This window comes from Chelon labrosus (genome assembly GCF_963514085.1).
Source record: "Chelon labrosus genome assembly, chromosome: 5".
Lineage (NCBI taxonomy): Eukaryota > Metazoa > Chordata > Actinopteri > Mugiliformes > Mugilidae > Chelon > Chelon labrosus.
This window is the reverse complement of record NC_140341.1, coordinates 16,377,984-16,393,551: the sequence shown is the minus strand read 5'-3', so window position 1 is coordinate 16,393,551 and position 15,568 is coordinate 16,377,984. Positions and strand designations below refer to the sequence as shown.

The 15,568-nt window shown below is 41.1% G+C and overlaps 2 protein-coding genes across 3 annotated transcripts in view; one reads left to right on the top strand and one right to left on the bottom strand.

The window, feature by feature from the left end:
- hs6st3b (heparan sulfate 6-O-sulfotransferase 3b) overlaps positions 1-4,284 on the bottom strand; it is a 67,119-nt gene extending 62,835 nt beyond the window's left edge. Inside the window, exon 1 of the mRNA XM_084544152.1 lies at positions 3,356-4,284. Within this exon, the coding sequence (XP_084400278.1) occupies positions 3,356-3,882 (527 nt within the window). The 5' untranslated portion in view covers positions 3,883-4,284. The remainder of the gene's footprint in view (positions 1-3,355) is intronic.
- A 1,182-nt stretch (positions 4,285-5,466) lies between these two features.
- Positions 5,467-15,568, top strand: part of uggt2 (UDP-glucose glycoprotein glucosyltransferase 2) — a 39,864-nt gene continuing 29,762 nt past the window's right edge. For both annotated transcript variants that reach the window (XM_084545494.1, XM_084545493.1), the window contains exons 1-9: positions 5,467-5,574; positions 6,013-6,157; positions 8,267-8,349; positions 8,456-8,586; positions 10,060-10,172; positions 10,328-10,505; positions 14,649-14,745; positions 14,827-14,899; positions 15,030-15,130. In XM_084545494.1, coding sequence (XP_084401620.1) covers positions 6,033-6,157; positions 8,267-8,349; positions 8,456-8,586; positions 10,060-10,172; positions 10,328-10,505; positions 14,649-14,745; positions 14,827-14,899; positions 15,030-15,130 — 901 coding nt within the window. In that variant the 5' untranslated portion in view covers positions 5,467-5,574; positions 6,013-6,032. The remainder of the gene's footprint in view (positions 5,575-6,012; positions 6,158-8,266; positions 8,350-8,455; positions 8,587-10,059; positions 10,173-10,327; positions 10,506-14,648; positions 14,746-14,826; positions 14,900-15,029; positions 15,131-15,568) is intronic.

The window sequence follows — 15,568 nt, the reverse complement described above, 5'->3', positions numbered from 1 at the left end:
GATTAATGAGTTGGCCGCGGGCCGTGCTTGGACTCATCAAAGCCCAGCATCGCAAATGTGATACATTGCTTTGCTGCAACGAAAGGACAAGGAGCAATAGGACCAGAGTTCGAATTAGTTCAGCGATAATTCAGAGTCTGACCACCAAATGTCACAAAGATACCACATGCGCCAAAACAAACTCCTAATCCAGCTGACAAGGCTCGTCTCCTGTGTGGACAGACACTGCGAGAGAGGCTGACGCTGTCAACAGCAGCATCGCGTCAGGCAACGAGATGGATGCGCCTGATTAATTATGTTCCTTTATATATATATCAAAACAAACATCTGTTTTTTATTTCAGTGTTCTTGTGCATCACCTGTGAAATATAGGCGTTCATATTTGCCATTATATAACAGCTGTAAATGAGCTGTGAATAATTAAGAAGCTACCACCCCCACATTTTATTTCTCTGATAAAAATTTAACCTGAACTGTGGGAGAACTCTCTCTCTCTCTCTCTCTTCTTTGTGTCATGTGCATTCGTGGTTGTTCTGCCTGAGCGACCTTGGACTTACAAGCCTCGTCTCCCGTGGAGGATGCTTCTTCTCACTTTTCTCTGACGCGGCTCTTCTGCTCTGTTATTAATGACAAGCACGTAAAGTAATATGGTAAATGTGTCTTATCAGATGGGAGGCGGTTTGCAGCTCATCTGCAATTCTTTGAATCCGCAACTGACAAGATGAGGACATACATTTATACATTAATAATTGTGCAACCCTGGCTGACACGTGGATATATTCATAGACTGTACGTTTCACTGTACGGACTGCAGGCTGTATGTTTGATCATCAAATTTCCTCACCTCAGACCAACAATAAAGCGAGGCGCTGTTATTGTTTATTTATTCCAGAGACAGCTGTTTGACTGCACAAGGATGGAAACTGATTGAGAAATAAAGCAGCGAGAAATTGAATAAGCTTGTTTAGAGTTTAAATGGAGAGCAATATCAAATATTCCTCTGACACTAACCCGCAACTCTTACTAAACAAGCTTCTAAACACTTTGCTTCGTGCATCGGTATAAAGTACATTTTGAAAATAAGCTCCTTGTTTTGTGCCCTAGTGTCACGCTGAATATATCTACACGAGTAAGTAATGAACACGTAACAATCAGAAATAATTCCAACAGCCCAGGACTCTGAAATCGCCCGGGAGGAAAACAACCTGCTCAGCAAGCCGTCTCCATGCAGCAGACAAGGAAATACCATGATGCTCTCCACAAAGCAACTTAAGAGGATAGCACTTAGAGGTATGTTTGCCCAAAAAGCCCCCCCTAAGAGAGCCGGCCTGCCTGCTCCACTTCTCCTCTGACTGACAGCCCACTCCGGAGGAGCCACACCGCGGGACACGCACACTGATCCAGTCTGACACGCCTGACCTTTCCTGGCCCGCACGCCTGGCTCACCGTGCAGCACGCCCTGCCTGGTTGAAAAGGCCACGCAGTGCCATGCAGGCCACAGCCCTCCTCAGCCTCCCCTCGCTGCCAACCCAAGAGCTGGCAAGTTATGTGCATGGGACTGGAGACAGACAGCCACTCAGTCTGAAAGGCTCTCGTCCACTAAACAAGGGCATGCCATCTGAATTTGGCAGTGATCTATCGGTATTCCCCCAATGCACACTACCAAAGTGGATTATTGCATCTTTATTACAAATGACGTGGTTTGCTGCGCAAGGGAGCTTTTTTACTTTAACCCTATACCATTTAAGATACTTTAATTAAGGCATTGCTCACACACAAAATGATTATGAGGATGAAATTTACATAATGCTATTAGTCATCGCACTTTAGCAAATGCGCCTTGTGCAGTGGCTGGTTAGAGAGGGGGTCCAGCATAATGTGTCTGCCAACAGTCTCAGTCAAGGCAGAATAATCTCAGAATAGATGCTGCGGGAGCACACTGAAGAACAAGGGATGAGAGGACTGTAAGTGCAGAATAGATGCTGCAGCTGTGAAATGAAGAGCTGTCGCATCCAGCGAGCACTTCCCTGAGTAAAGAAAACACTTGGCACAGCAGAAATAAATCATGCGCTCGTGTACTTCTGTGTATGATTGCATTTTTCAAACCACAGAAGGAAATCGTCCGCAGTTCAGAAATCCAGTTTATGTGACCGGATATTTGGCCGGCGCTCTTCTTAACTGATGTGTACTTGTGCAATTTGAGGGCAAATACTGTAATGGGCGTGTTTTAATGAACGGCCTGCATTTAAAAAATAAAAAAAAGTCAGTGACTCTGCTTTGCTGCATGAAAACACGTAATAGTTTTTTGCACTGCGCCCCCTTTAGTTACAGCACAGCTTTAGTACAAGCTATTACCAATGTCTTTTTCACTGCAGTTACCACAGAAAAACTGAGAGATAATGCATGTCAAATTAAGCACCTCTTCTTCTTTTGCTTTTCCTGTCAGACAGCACCATGAACCAAACTTCATGGGATAATTTGTTGTGAGGATTTTTTTTTTTTTGTGTGTGGTACGGAAGGAGTGAAATGCTTCTACAGGCCAGCGAAGACACCTCAAAGGGACTCAGACACATCAAACCAAGACTCAAAGGCCAAGGATGTGGAGAAAGAGAAATATGTGTACTGGAGATTAGGTTGCGTTTGAGTACGTTGCACACAGATTTCACATCTCTATTGACATCCCAAGGGTGGAAATTCAGCTACGAAAAGTGGTCACTAACCTTTTAATTAGTCTTTACGGATTCAGAGTATATCTTTATATCTTTGATCCAGCGCAATCACAGCAGTGCATTCAAAAGTTTGGATTCTGCGCTTACAAACGACATCGTTTCTGCCGTGAAAAGGGAGCTCTGCAAACGGCTCAGTACAATTGGTTAATGGCACAGCTGGATGGGAACAAGTTCATTGTGAAGGGCTGATGTGAACACAAGATACAATAGCAGGCAATTTAAACGCCAGAAGGTCAAGCAGAGTAAGAGCCTATTTAACATGTTGTTATAACTCTCTCAACATGTACACCTACCACAGACTGAGCGGGTGATTGGTTGCAATTATTTGCCTTTTAACAATCAGTGTCATATGGTTTTGTAGAGGGTGGTTGCAGGAACGACTGACCCAGGGGGTAGATAGTGAGTACACCCACATATCCTGGGTCCATTCCATCACTGCTCACTTTCTTATTCAAGACAGCGGGCTATGCAAATGTGTATAAAGACAAGTTGCATTATGAATACATCAAGAGTCCCCAGAGATTTTAGGGCCACAAAGGGATTCTGCAAGTTTATTTGAACATTATTTTACCTCTGCAGCCTTCTTGGGTCTGGAGCATATTTCTGTAAAGAGACACATGGCTCACCTTTTATTCCTCTGGGCCTCCTTCTTATCCATGATGACAGGAACACAGTTCGTTAGCTCGGTCCAGTCCGCATGCAGTCCGCAGCTCCAGCCAGTAGAGAACCGGGAGAAGAGCCAGGACTCCTCTTTCCCCGGTCGGTGGCATGTGCATTTCTTCTGTCCCGGCTTGCAGTCGCACGGCTGCTCCAAGCGAATATTCCTCACCAAGTGCCTCCCGAAAGTGGTTCCTCCGGTCTTCTGGATGTGCAGAAACACTATCACGTCGTCCCCTTTCATGTTGAACTCCACGTGTCTGTCGAGGTCTCTCTCGGTGAAGTTGAATTTGGAGGGCAGCTTCGGAGGGCTGTCATCCTCCAGGTAGAAATCATCGCTGTCCTGGTACGGAGCTGAAATTAGGCTCAATTTCTCCTCAGTCTTAAAGTGGCACGAATTGCTGCCTGCAGGACATATGTACTGGTAACCTATCATAACAAAAAGGACAGCTAAAATAGGAACCAAAATGAGCTTACTGGATCTTTCATCCATCATCTCAGGATAGTGTCTTCATTCCATTACCGTGAATAATAAGTAGCACCCACGGGCTCTTTGGAGATCAATATTCCTCCATGCCTCAGACAAATTAAATGTGACTGACATTCAAGCGCCACATGTTGATCACATAACACCCTCCAAAGACACATACCATGGACAACAGGTCAGGTCCGCCTTCGGGCTTCTAAAATATTGCGCGACGTCTGCACAGCGTTGGAAAGCGTGTCCAAATTCAAGAGTCATGCCCTTTAAATCTCTGGCTGTCCAACTTCTGAAGCCGGTGCGGAGCTGCATCCGTGCAGACGTCTCCCATGCCCCGGTTTCAAGTTGAATCGAAGAGAGTTTGCAGTTTTTTTTTTTTAACTCCGTCTTTATGCCAGGCTTTGCTCCCGCGCAGTCTAAATCATGTTGCTGTTGATTTCGTTGGCAGATTTATTATTTCAGGAGGAATTTCGCACGGCTCGGACTGCGTGATCCCCCGACGGCGTGCTAGAGCATCCCGATCGGTCTGAGGGAGTCTGACTGAGTGAGCTGAAGCTGTGCTTCTGAGGGGATGCTGCTGCATCCGAGCCGACAAATAGCCTGTGCGTTATGCTCTCGCCGTGGTTGGGCTGGGAGAGCTCTACATCCCATCTCGTCCATCCCATAATCTTGTTTAACACAGTGCAAAACCAGAACACCGGACAGTAACAACATGAAGTTTTAACCCCATCTATCTATGTATCCAAGTTAAACTGACATTAAATTGCGACAGCTTTGTAAAGTGACACCAAAATTAAAGTGAAAAGGATTAGTGGTGGCACTCCATCCATAAAAACAAACAAAAAAACGCCATAAAATAAGGTATATGTCCGAAATAGGTTAAAATGTGGACAAAAAGTGAAAAATCAATAACATGACTCTCATGATATAGCATTTCAGAGTAATTTTGGTAAAGTCTGAACTACAAAATAGTGTGAGCATTGTGTGAGATACCACGAGGTTGGCTTTTGATTTATTTATTTGTTTATTTATTTTGAAGTATATATATATATATATTATAAGGAAGTGAGGATCTGCTGCATTGAACCAGACTTTTTCAATATATAGCTTTATGGAAGTCTAATTACTGCCCTTTTAATTTTGTGGTGATTGACCAAAGTATTGTAAACATAATATAATATAAATTAAAAACAAAATGACAATAATAATAATAATAATTTGGAACATTGGAATTAGTTTTAATGTTTTTTTTTTTTGGCACGGAGCAGCATTGGCAGGACGTTTTTAGCTACACACCGTTTTTACACGTAGACACAATCACTCACTACACACTGGTACAGCAACAGCATGCACTAGTGTTTGGTGGGAAAGTGTTTAGGCTAAAAGCTTCTGCCCCCTTTAGCTGCCTGCCGCTGTGCCAGAATAATATTCCCAAATTGTCAGCGTTTTATATACATTTACTTCAACCGTACATTGGCCTGTCTGTGTAAATAATGAGATAACAGTGGTTAAAATAATTAGGTATGATTTTATTATTTTTTTTCATTTACGGTTGTTTCATACGCGAATAACGGTCCACCAGAGCCACCCCTCAGGACGCCGCAACCCCGGTAACTTGCTAGCCGTACGTGCTGCTTGCTAGCTGCCCAAAATACCTACCTGAAGCCTTTTTTGCTTTGTATGGAAGCGGTCAGCATCATCAACGGGGTGAGGGCTATATCAGTGGTGACACATTTAACAGGAGTTACGCAATTATAAAGTCTACGGTTATATGTCTGTGGCAAACTGCTTTTGAAGCCTCTTGAAGTTAAATCACGCTGCTTGTACAGTTATAGTTCACAGTGCGGCGGTTGACTTTAAGTCTACGGTTAAGTTAACTGACCCGTTCGAACAGCCGTTAGTTTTATTTGTAGGTCTAGCTAGCTAACAGGCGGCTCTCAGGTTGCTAGCATCTTTCTTAACCCAGACTTTGCCAAAGTTTTGTAAACGTGTGTGTGTGTGTGTGTGTGTGCGCGCGTGCTTATGTATGTGTGTGCGCGGTTGAGATAATAACTTACAGTTACTACGTGGCACTGACTTGCACCTCTCATAAGGCAAACAAGGAGCTGGAGTGACGGAGCAGTGTTTGCTCTTTTGCCACTGCAGGTTGATGTTCCGTCGCTACCATGAGGAAGGTTATTGTGCTGTCACTGCTGCTGCTGAACATACATCACGTTATATCAGCACCCAAAGGCGTCACTGCCAGTCTCAAAGCTAAGTGGGACATGACGCCTTTTCTCCTGGAGACAAGGTATAGTAGTACTCTCTCTGGGGGGGGTGCGTGTGTTGCGTTCAAGTGAATCCGCAGTGTAGGGCCTTAAGGCTGGTTGAGGTCATGAGTCCATGCACTCAAATGCAACATCTAAGAAGGCTGCTAATATCTGCATCACCTGCTGACTTTATTTCGATTAGCCATAAGTCCAACCCCCAAAGATATACTTTTTTTTTTTTTTAACTAATTAAAGCAAATCATTGTATGTCAAACTAGATGCTGCTGATTATGTTTGTTGGCCAATTAATCGCCTAATAATAATTCTGATTAGACTTAGACTTAGATAAACTTTATTGATCCACAAGGGAAATTGCTTGGTCACAGTAGCTTAGTTGTACATAAAAAAACACACTCTTAAGAACCTCAGATAAAAAGAAAAGATTAAATAAAATAGAAATAAAAAATGAGTAGAATAAAATCTAGTATTAGCATATGAACAAATGTACAAGAAATAGAGAAGGAAGAATATATATTATATACACAGGGTAAGGTGTAAGGTGCAGTAGTGTCCATTAACATTAATAACATTGAGTTATCTGTCACAGAAAGGTGAGTTGTTGTACAGCTGGACAGAGAATGGTATGAAAGTAGTCCTGTAGCGTTCAGTGTGGGAGCGGAGCTGGATCAGCCTGTTGGAGAATGAGCTCCGCTGCCCCTCTATAGTCTGGTGTAGTGGATGTGACGGATTGTCCATCATGGAGAGCAGTTTGTCCAGTGTCCTCCTGTCCCTCGCTGAGACAAACGTCTCCAACTTACTGCCAATCACATGACCAGCCTTTCGGATCAATTTGTCGATCCTGCTTATGTCCTTTTTGCTGGTGTTGCTCCCCCAACAAACCACAGCAAAGTACAGGGCACTCGCAACAACAGACTGTATTTGCACTCACTTGCCAGCTAATCAGGTACACTAGTAAAAACTAATATGTCCTAACATAACATACCTGCACTAACTCCTCCTCCGTGACTGTTATAATGTTCAGTTCATGTTGAAACAGCTTGAGAAAGGTGGCAATTCAGTTGTGTGATCATGTTGGAGGCTGCTGTTTATGGTGCAGTTAAACTGTACTGAATTAAACACAAAACTGTTTGTTATTTACCCTAGCCCATTGTCAAAAATGTGACCTTCAAAATAATAGAAACATGTAAAAAAAAAAAAACGGTACAATTCAATAGTACAATAAACTGTAGTCTACGAAATTAAACTAGAGTTGGACAGTAGAAATATTATTTTGGACTGTTTTCATCAGTTTCTGGTCTTGTGTAGACAAAAAGATCCAACACAAATATTGTCTGTAGACTTATTTATAATGAAAATAATCAATCACTAGTTTTATTTTTTTCAGTTGTGTTCTCTCCGAATGTTATTTCACAGCGTAAAAGTCTAAATCATTTTCAGATCTTGTTGGACATTTCTATGAACACTGCCAGGATACCAAATCAATACTTTTTTTTGGTTTCTTCTGAATACATTGAGTCTAAAAGAATCTATAATGCTCCCTAAAACGTTCAAACATCCAACAAATAGCACAGGACATGACTTCAGTGTCCTCTACCCTCTGATCTATAGTCCTGGCAGTTAATGAATATAGGAATAACCCGCTTAGTTAGTTTGTTTTTTTCTTGGCACTTCTCATAATGATATATTTTATTGGATGGGAAGGATCTGACTTTGTAAAATTGTACATCCACTTTGAAAAATTAGTCTTACATTGACTTTCAACACGTAAAAGAATTCAAAAAGAGCCAATGATTTGGTAAGTAAATGCCCCCAAGTCCACAATGGACTTTAAGTACACAACAGCTAAAATGCAAAATGCTGTTTTTTTTCAATTACAACACCACTAAGAACCTAATATGTCTGTATTTTTGATTGTTGTTACAACTTACTGCATGCTCATAAGCTCTGTGTGTGGCTATATCATTTTTTTTTTTCCAGTTTTTCCATTATTGAGAAAAGTTTGGGACAATTATTTACAGAAAACCTAATGTCATTATGTAGTTTGTAGCTCTAACTGTTGTACTGTCAGATGGTTGCTTATTGTGGTTGCTGACTAATGCTGACTTATGTTGTTGTTTCCTCATGTGCAGCGAGTTTATAGGAGAAGATGGAAATGAGAAATTCTGGCAGTTTGTTGACACTGTGAAAGAACTTACTGTGTATAAGCAAGGAGGTATGTTTTTTTTTTTTTAAACCAAGCCATTGCTGTAGCCAACATATTTTTGAATTGTTCAACTTGACTTTTATAAACCTCTTTATTACTAATGTTGATCTTTCAGAGTCGGTGCGTTCGTACTACAACTTGGTTATTAAGAAGGCTGGCCAGTTCCTCACAGATCTCCAAGTTAATCTCCTCAAATTTGCTCTGTCCCTGCGCTCCTACTCACCAGCTGTTCATGCATCACAGCAGGTAAGTTGTGATCAAATATAACATTCTAATTTAACATTATAAACATTTCCTTAGAAGCCTTTTAATCATTATTAAGTAACCTTTTTCATCACTCTTTATGGTTCTCCCTGGAAAAATTCTATTTTCATTGCTGTTTGCAGTACTCGCATTGTGTTTCTTAATTTGCTGTTGTTGTATGTTTTATTAAGTTGCTGTTTGTTGAACTCTCTCAGCCAACAAGCAAGATTTTTTTTTCTTGTTTGAACTTATTTTGTGTCTTTAATCTAATCACAGGAAACTCTGCATCAGTTGCTTTGGCACAGTGTTCAAATTATAGCAATTCTCAAATAACTTTTCTGCACTTGTAGCTGTTTCTCCACTTTTCTTCATTTACGGATATACAGAGTTCATGATGGCAATCAAAATTTGACTAAAATGTTAATAAATAAATCTTAAATCAGGCCATTGTCATAATGCCAGAAAAGTTGAACAAAAGATGAATCATCGGATCGTAATTTTACCACACGTGTTGTGAAATGTACAGTAGATTACAGGCACAACTCACAAAGTATGATTTTTTTTTTTTATACACATTTATACCGCAGTGTACTTTTTGGCACAAAGTTTGTTTATGGCATAAGACCTGCAATAAATGTGGCAATATATTACCATTTAGATTTAGAGTTCAGCGCTCTGGCCTGAATTGAGTTAATGTTTGTGTGTGTACTGTGGAGTTATTTTTCATTATATTTACTATTTTACACAGATTGTCTTATTGTACAACGCTATGACAAGTTACATTTTGGATTGTAAATAGGGGGCTAACATTAAAAGGACACTTTGAGAGGCTTTATGTATTTTTCTTAAGTTCATAGTGTTTTTTTCTGTTGTGCTTTTTAAAAGAACCAACTTTACCCTTAGGCAATTGTATTATTGTATGCAAGTCAGAGTAATAAAAAAAAAAAAAGAAACCTCAGTGAGTCCTTAGCTTTTAGATTGTCTCGATTTCTGCAGTTATAAGGAGAAATTTCAGTTTCATGACGGTGATGCACTGGTTGATGAATTGCTCTCATTTAAGAAAGTGTTAAACAGTTGAGTGAGTAATGGCCTTTTGCAGGCGAAATTAAGCGCTGTGCCACACAGTGTAAATTGGTGTGGTGATTAAGCTTGGCTTTTAGACTTGCGGTGTGAGACTATGCGTTACAAAAAAAATATGCTCAAATAGTATTAGAAACGTCAACTGGAGTCTGGAAGCTATTGAGAACAAACTAATCAAATGAAGCATGTCTGTGTTGAAGTGTACGGAGGGCGATGCTGGACTTAGTAATTATACACTTGACATGCAGATTTCTTTGAACAAAATTGCATCATATTGCTGTGATCCATTTTAATGTGAGTAATCCATGTGGGGACAAAACCGGCAGATCAGGCCGGTATTACGAGGGCTGTTGCAGCCAGTGTGCTAATGAACTTTCTCTCTTCTATTCTTAACAGATAGCCAGTGATGAGCCTCCGCCTGAGGCTTGCCCTGCCTTTGTCTCCGTCCATGGTCAACAGACCTGCAGTACCAAGGACATCAAGAAGCTCCTGAAGGCAGCTGCAGGCAGGTAACATGGAATGGCATCATATTTCCCCTCTGCGGATAAAGTGAATGCGTTAGAGTAGAACAGAATGAAAAGTTATTTGTGATGAAATATTGATTATTTTGCTTCCACATTTTAGTTCAGGAACTTTCCCCACCAACATTTGCAAATGTTTGCAGGCCGAAACCGTATTTATACAAGAACGACCACACATATCCTGGGGTGAATAGAACAGACGTGCCAGTTGTGATCCTGTACGCCGAGATCGGAACCAAGAAGTTCACCTCTTTCCATAAGGTGCTGTCGGAGAAGGCCAGAGAGGGAACACTGACGTATGTGCTGCGTCATTTTGTAGCGGTGAGTAGCAGCAGTTGTGCGTCCACCCTCCCCTCTGACTTTATTGAATCATGTGTCGTGCTGTACCTCTCGGTTGATAAGCAGTCTTTTTTTAATCAAACTGCTGCTCATATCTTTTGCTTTTCCGTCTTTTGAGTTTACATAACTTTCTAGTATTGCAAGTGAAACCATTTTCTAATATAGCTTAAATTCCTCTGTGGCATAGACCTTTGCTGTTTAATATGGCTTCACCAATCGTTCTTTAAAGTGAAATATTAACAAAAATGTAAACATCAAAGTGATGGTAATTTTAAAGATCTGTTATATATTTATTTGAGGTTTAGTCTTTTGTATATAAAGAGTTAGCCCGCTATAGCTAGACTCATTCTTATCTGAATATGTGTCTGGTAACATGCAATTGGAATTTCATTATGAGGCGTCTTTCAACTGATACAGAGAATGTACCACCTCTAAATGCTACTGGATAGTTAACCAATGCTAACTAGTTTGCCAACATTAATGCATTTTTCTAACAGCTAATTCCTTTGCAAGTGTTTAGAAGATGGCTTCTAAATAAATACAGACGAAGTGTCATCTTGGAACTTAGGCTACATCCACACGTACCAAAACGATCTTTTCCCCCTCCGTGTTCCCTGGCATCGTTTCAAGAATATCTGCGTCCACACGGATCCGTTTCAACGCGACTGAAAACGCTACTTCATATTCCAGGCCTATAGGTGGCGCTGTTTCAGTTTCATAAATTCACCAAAAACAGAGAGGAAGAGGCGGAGCATGCGCATAAAGCTTGAGCGCTGTTTACAAATCGGCTTTAGAAGAAACCAAACTCAAGGAGAAATGATATTTTGCCCTGGTAACCCTAATAGGCTCAATATCTTCTCCAGCAGGAAAACTAGCATGTAGTCCGCCGTTGTTGTTGATGATGTTATGAGACGTCTCATAAGAGGTGGAAGGCTAAGCTCGAGGGGTGTGGCGATGACATCATCGAAATGCACGTATGCGTTTTTCCCCGTCAACACGAAAACGCAAGAGCTGCGTTTGCGAATTTTTCCACCCTGGGACTATGGAATGAATTTACTATCATAATGCAAGAGCATTTTAAATTGATTCGAGGGCAGAATTTATCGATTTCATTCTCAGATTTTGTGATATTATCTCTCAAAACTCTGCTCTCGCTCTCAAATTTGCTCTGCGCTCTCAAATTTGCTCTGCGCGTGCTCAAACTGTGTCCACGCACTCGGTTACGATGCTGCTCGCGCAGATTTCCTGCGCTCAATCTCCAGCTCTCTCTCTTGCTCTCACGGAACATGTGCGCTCACGGATCTCTGCTCTGCTCACGGATCTTTGGTGTATCAACGCTGTCAACCAATAGAAGGCCGGCTGGTAGTGACCAATCAGATGATCCCTGTTTGTATAGGCCTACGGTGCGTTGGCTGTTTTTCGAGGAGCGTCGCATACGGGCGGGCACTCTTTCAACAGGTTTTATCCACTCCCTACCCCCGGGGCAGTAATAAATGTGATTTCTTGTATTTGTTGGACCACTGTTCGAATAAAATATCATTCAACACATACAAGAGCGTCCGAGCTTCTCATTAAAATGGCTATATTGTATAATAACAGCCGCATCGAACACTGCTCTTTGCGGTGTGCTGGTGCAGAAAACAATGTCACCATCCTGAAGCTAGCGGGACGGACAAAATGGATCGGCGGCAAAGCCAAAGTGCTCAGGCAAGTTATTTTTAGACTCATTTTAATGTCACGCGCTCGTGGTAACTTTCGTGAACGCTTTAAAATCAAGGTAAAATGTTTACGATGAGGCAGTGAGCTGCTGAGGCTCTTGGTCTCTGTTCCAGACCTAGCTAATGAGCTATATTCTAGATGTGCAACAAATATTTACATGGGACATTGGTGGTTATTATTTTTCTTCCTAATGTTAGCAGGCCATAAAAATGCCTCATCGTAAACATTTTACCTTGATTTTAAAGCGTTCACGAAAGTTACCACGAGCTCGTGACATTAAAATGAGTCTAAAAATAACTTGCCTGAGCACTTTGGCGTTGCCGCTCCATTTCGCCCGTCCCGCTAGCTTCAGGATGGTGAATATTGTTTTCTGCACCAGCACACCGCAAAGAGCAGTGTTCGATGCGGCTGTTATTATACAATATAGCCATTTTAATGAGAAGCTCGGACGCTCTTGTATGTGTTGAATGATATTTTATTCGAACAGTGGTCCAACAAATACAAGAAATCACATTTATTACTGCCCCGGGGGTAGGGAGTGGATAAAACCTGTTAAAAGAGTGCCCGCCCGTATGCGACGCTCCTCGAAAAACAGCCAACGCACCGTATACAAACAGGGATCATCTGATTGGTCACTACCAGCCGGCCTTCTATTGGTTGACAGCGTTGATACACCAAAGATCCGTGAGCAGAGCAGAGATCCGTGAGCGCACATGTTCCGTGAGAGCAAGAGAGAGAGCTGGAGATTGAGCGCAGGAAATCTGCGCGAGCAGCATCGTAACCGAGTGCGTGGACACAGTTTGAGCACGCGCAGAGCAAATTTGAGAGCGCAGAGCAAATTTGAGAGCGAGAGCAGAGTTTTGAGAGATAATATCACAAAATCTGAGAATGAAATCGATAAATTCTGCCCTCGAATCAATTTAAAATGCTCTTGCATTATGATAGTAAATTCATTCCATATGGGACCAGGTTTCAGAAAAGTGCGTTTTAGGGCAATGCGTTTACAGGATACGTGTGGACGCTCGGCCAAAACGATGCAAAACATCTACGTTTAGACCAAAAAGCGTCTCCGTGTGGACGGGCCCTTGGAAAGATATCAGATCCAAAGTAACGTTACATGCTCCGTCATGTTGCATTAGCCATATTAGTTTATAGTTTGTCTTACCTTTCCACTTCTTCTGATTGTAATTTGTAGATGAGATTAGTTCAAACCAGTGACATTATACCTGATGATGTTACTGATGACAGTGGACAAAAAATGTCAAACATTTCGTAGTAGTTCTTGAAATTTTACTTTCAATTTAGATAAAGTTTAGTTTTTGTCATAGTTTGTATTGACGAAACTCAAACTGCTGCGGAGAAGGAATTACTGACCAGTGAGAGAGAAGATGTACCTGAGACACCGATATCTTTGAAAGCACGAAAGGTGGTTTTCTTTAAGACATGCTGAAGAAAGGCAGAGTGTGGGTGTGAAAGTCTTCTGATTGTGCTTGCATAAGACTGAAGCAGTGCTTTGAATCTGAGTGAGATTCGTGTCAAGGTTGAATGTCACTGAATGCTGCTGCTGCTGTACGTGGCAGTACCTATGGCTTTTGGTCCCACTGGTGAAACATTTTATAGTTTTTAACTTTCACTGACAGTAGTATTGGAAGAATCCCTTCTGCTAAGAGACAGCTTACTTTTACAGATCATACGCAGGGAGCTGTACAGATCGTCACACACTGGTTAAAGGAGTGCAGATATATTTGGACTTAAAGATGTGGCTTCAAATAGCCAAAGCGATTAAAAGGGGGGTAGGGGATGAATAGCCTAGCTGAAGCAGTGAAAGACTTTTCTTTGCCAAAAAGTACACTTGCACTTTGCATTTAATTAGGCATAGTTCTCCTGACATCCACCGTCCTCAGAGTTCTTCATCACGCTGCCAGAGTCCAAATGAGGTTTTCTTTGTTGCTGATGTTGCTTCTAGGCATTTCAACTTCATAAAAGCAGTTACAGCCGACCTGGGAAGAAATCTGATTTATTGCAAAGATGGCATCCTGTGGCAGTCCCCAGTTGAAAGCCACCAAGTGCTGGAGTATGTCCCATTCTGTTTTAGATACGTGTTCCTATAAACTGAATATCCACTGGACTTTTAGACACTTGGGTGTGGCTGATCCACTACGTTGTTTTGTTTAGTACATGCCTATGAATGCACAATGAGTCATGCTCTTCTGTCCATCACCGTGTTAAGCCCGCCCAAACAATTTGTTGGGTCAGAAACCTACATACAAGTCACATATAGTGCAATGTAGTGTCCTATAACCTATACAATACTAAAATTTATTAAACTGGGACTTTTAACAGTAATGTGCATACGCGTAGTTCTGCATTTACATTAAGTCATTACTCTGCTTCTAATTGCTGCAGGATTCGAAGCCGCGAAAGATGCTTTTATCTGGGTATGGTGTTGAGTTGGCTATCAAAAGCACAGAATATAAAGCCGTGGATGACACCAAAGTAAAAGGTCAGTTGGAGAATTATAACACATTGTGTGTTAAACCTTGCTGTGTCCGGGCAATTAAATGGAAATCTTTTTTCTTTGTAGATTCAAAGACTGTTATAAACGCTGAGGATGATGATAATGACGAAGTCCAAGGATTCTTTTTTGGAACTTTAAAGTAAGTAGCTGAACTTTAAAACATTAACTGTCATGAGAAGTCTCTAGTATTTCCGGTTATTGCTGATGGGCACTTGTGTTTTACCTAACTTATAAAAATAAATCCTTCTTTTCCTTTCACTCCTCTTAAGGAAATCTCACCCCGAACTCCAGGAGCAACTTGTTGAACTTCGCAAACATCTTCTGGACAGTAATAATGACATGGCCCCTCTCAAAGTGTGGGAAATGCAAGGTAGAAGGATGCGTTTATTACAACTAATCCCACACTTGATACATTTTTTTTTAGCTAGTTAGGAACCTACAGTAAGGTGTGTGCTTTGTACGATCACTAGTAGAGATAAATGCGTAACAATAGATTACAACAGCAGGGTGTGACTGTACATGATAGTTCACACAATACATGCTATTCATTTTTAGTAATTATTAACATACTCATGACCTATTGAACTAATGCATTAATCTGAAAAGATTTTCTGATACCAGAGAATTAACTAAAATGATGAATGAACATATTTTACAGAGCTACGTTTTTATTAATGATAAAAATTCCCACAAAAAATTATTATCTTATTAGATAAACTTTAACAGTTTAAAACTAACTTGAAAACATAATTTTCAACTTAACACCAAAGTTATGTGAAAGCCACACCAAACATGGTGAGTAAACAGA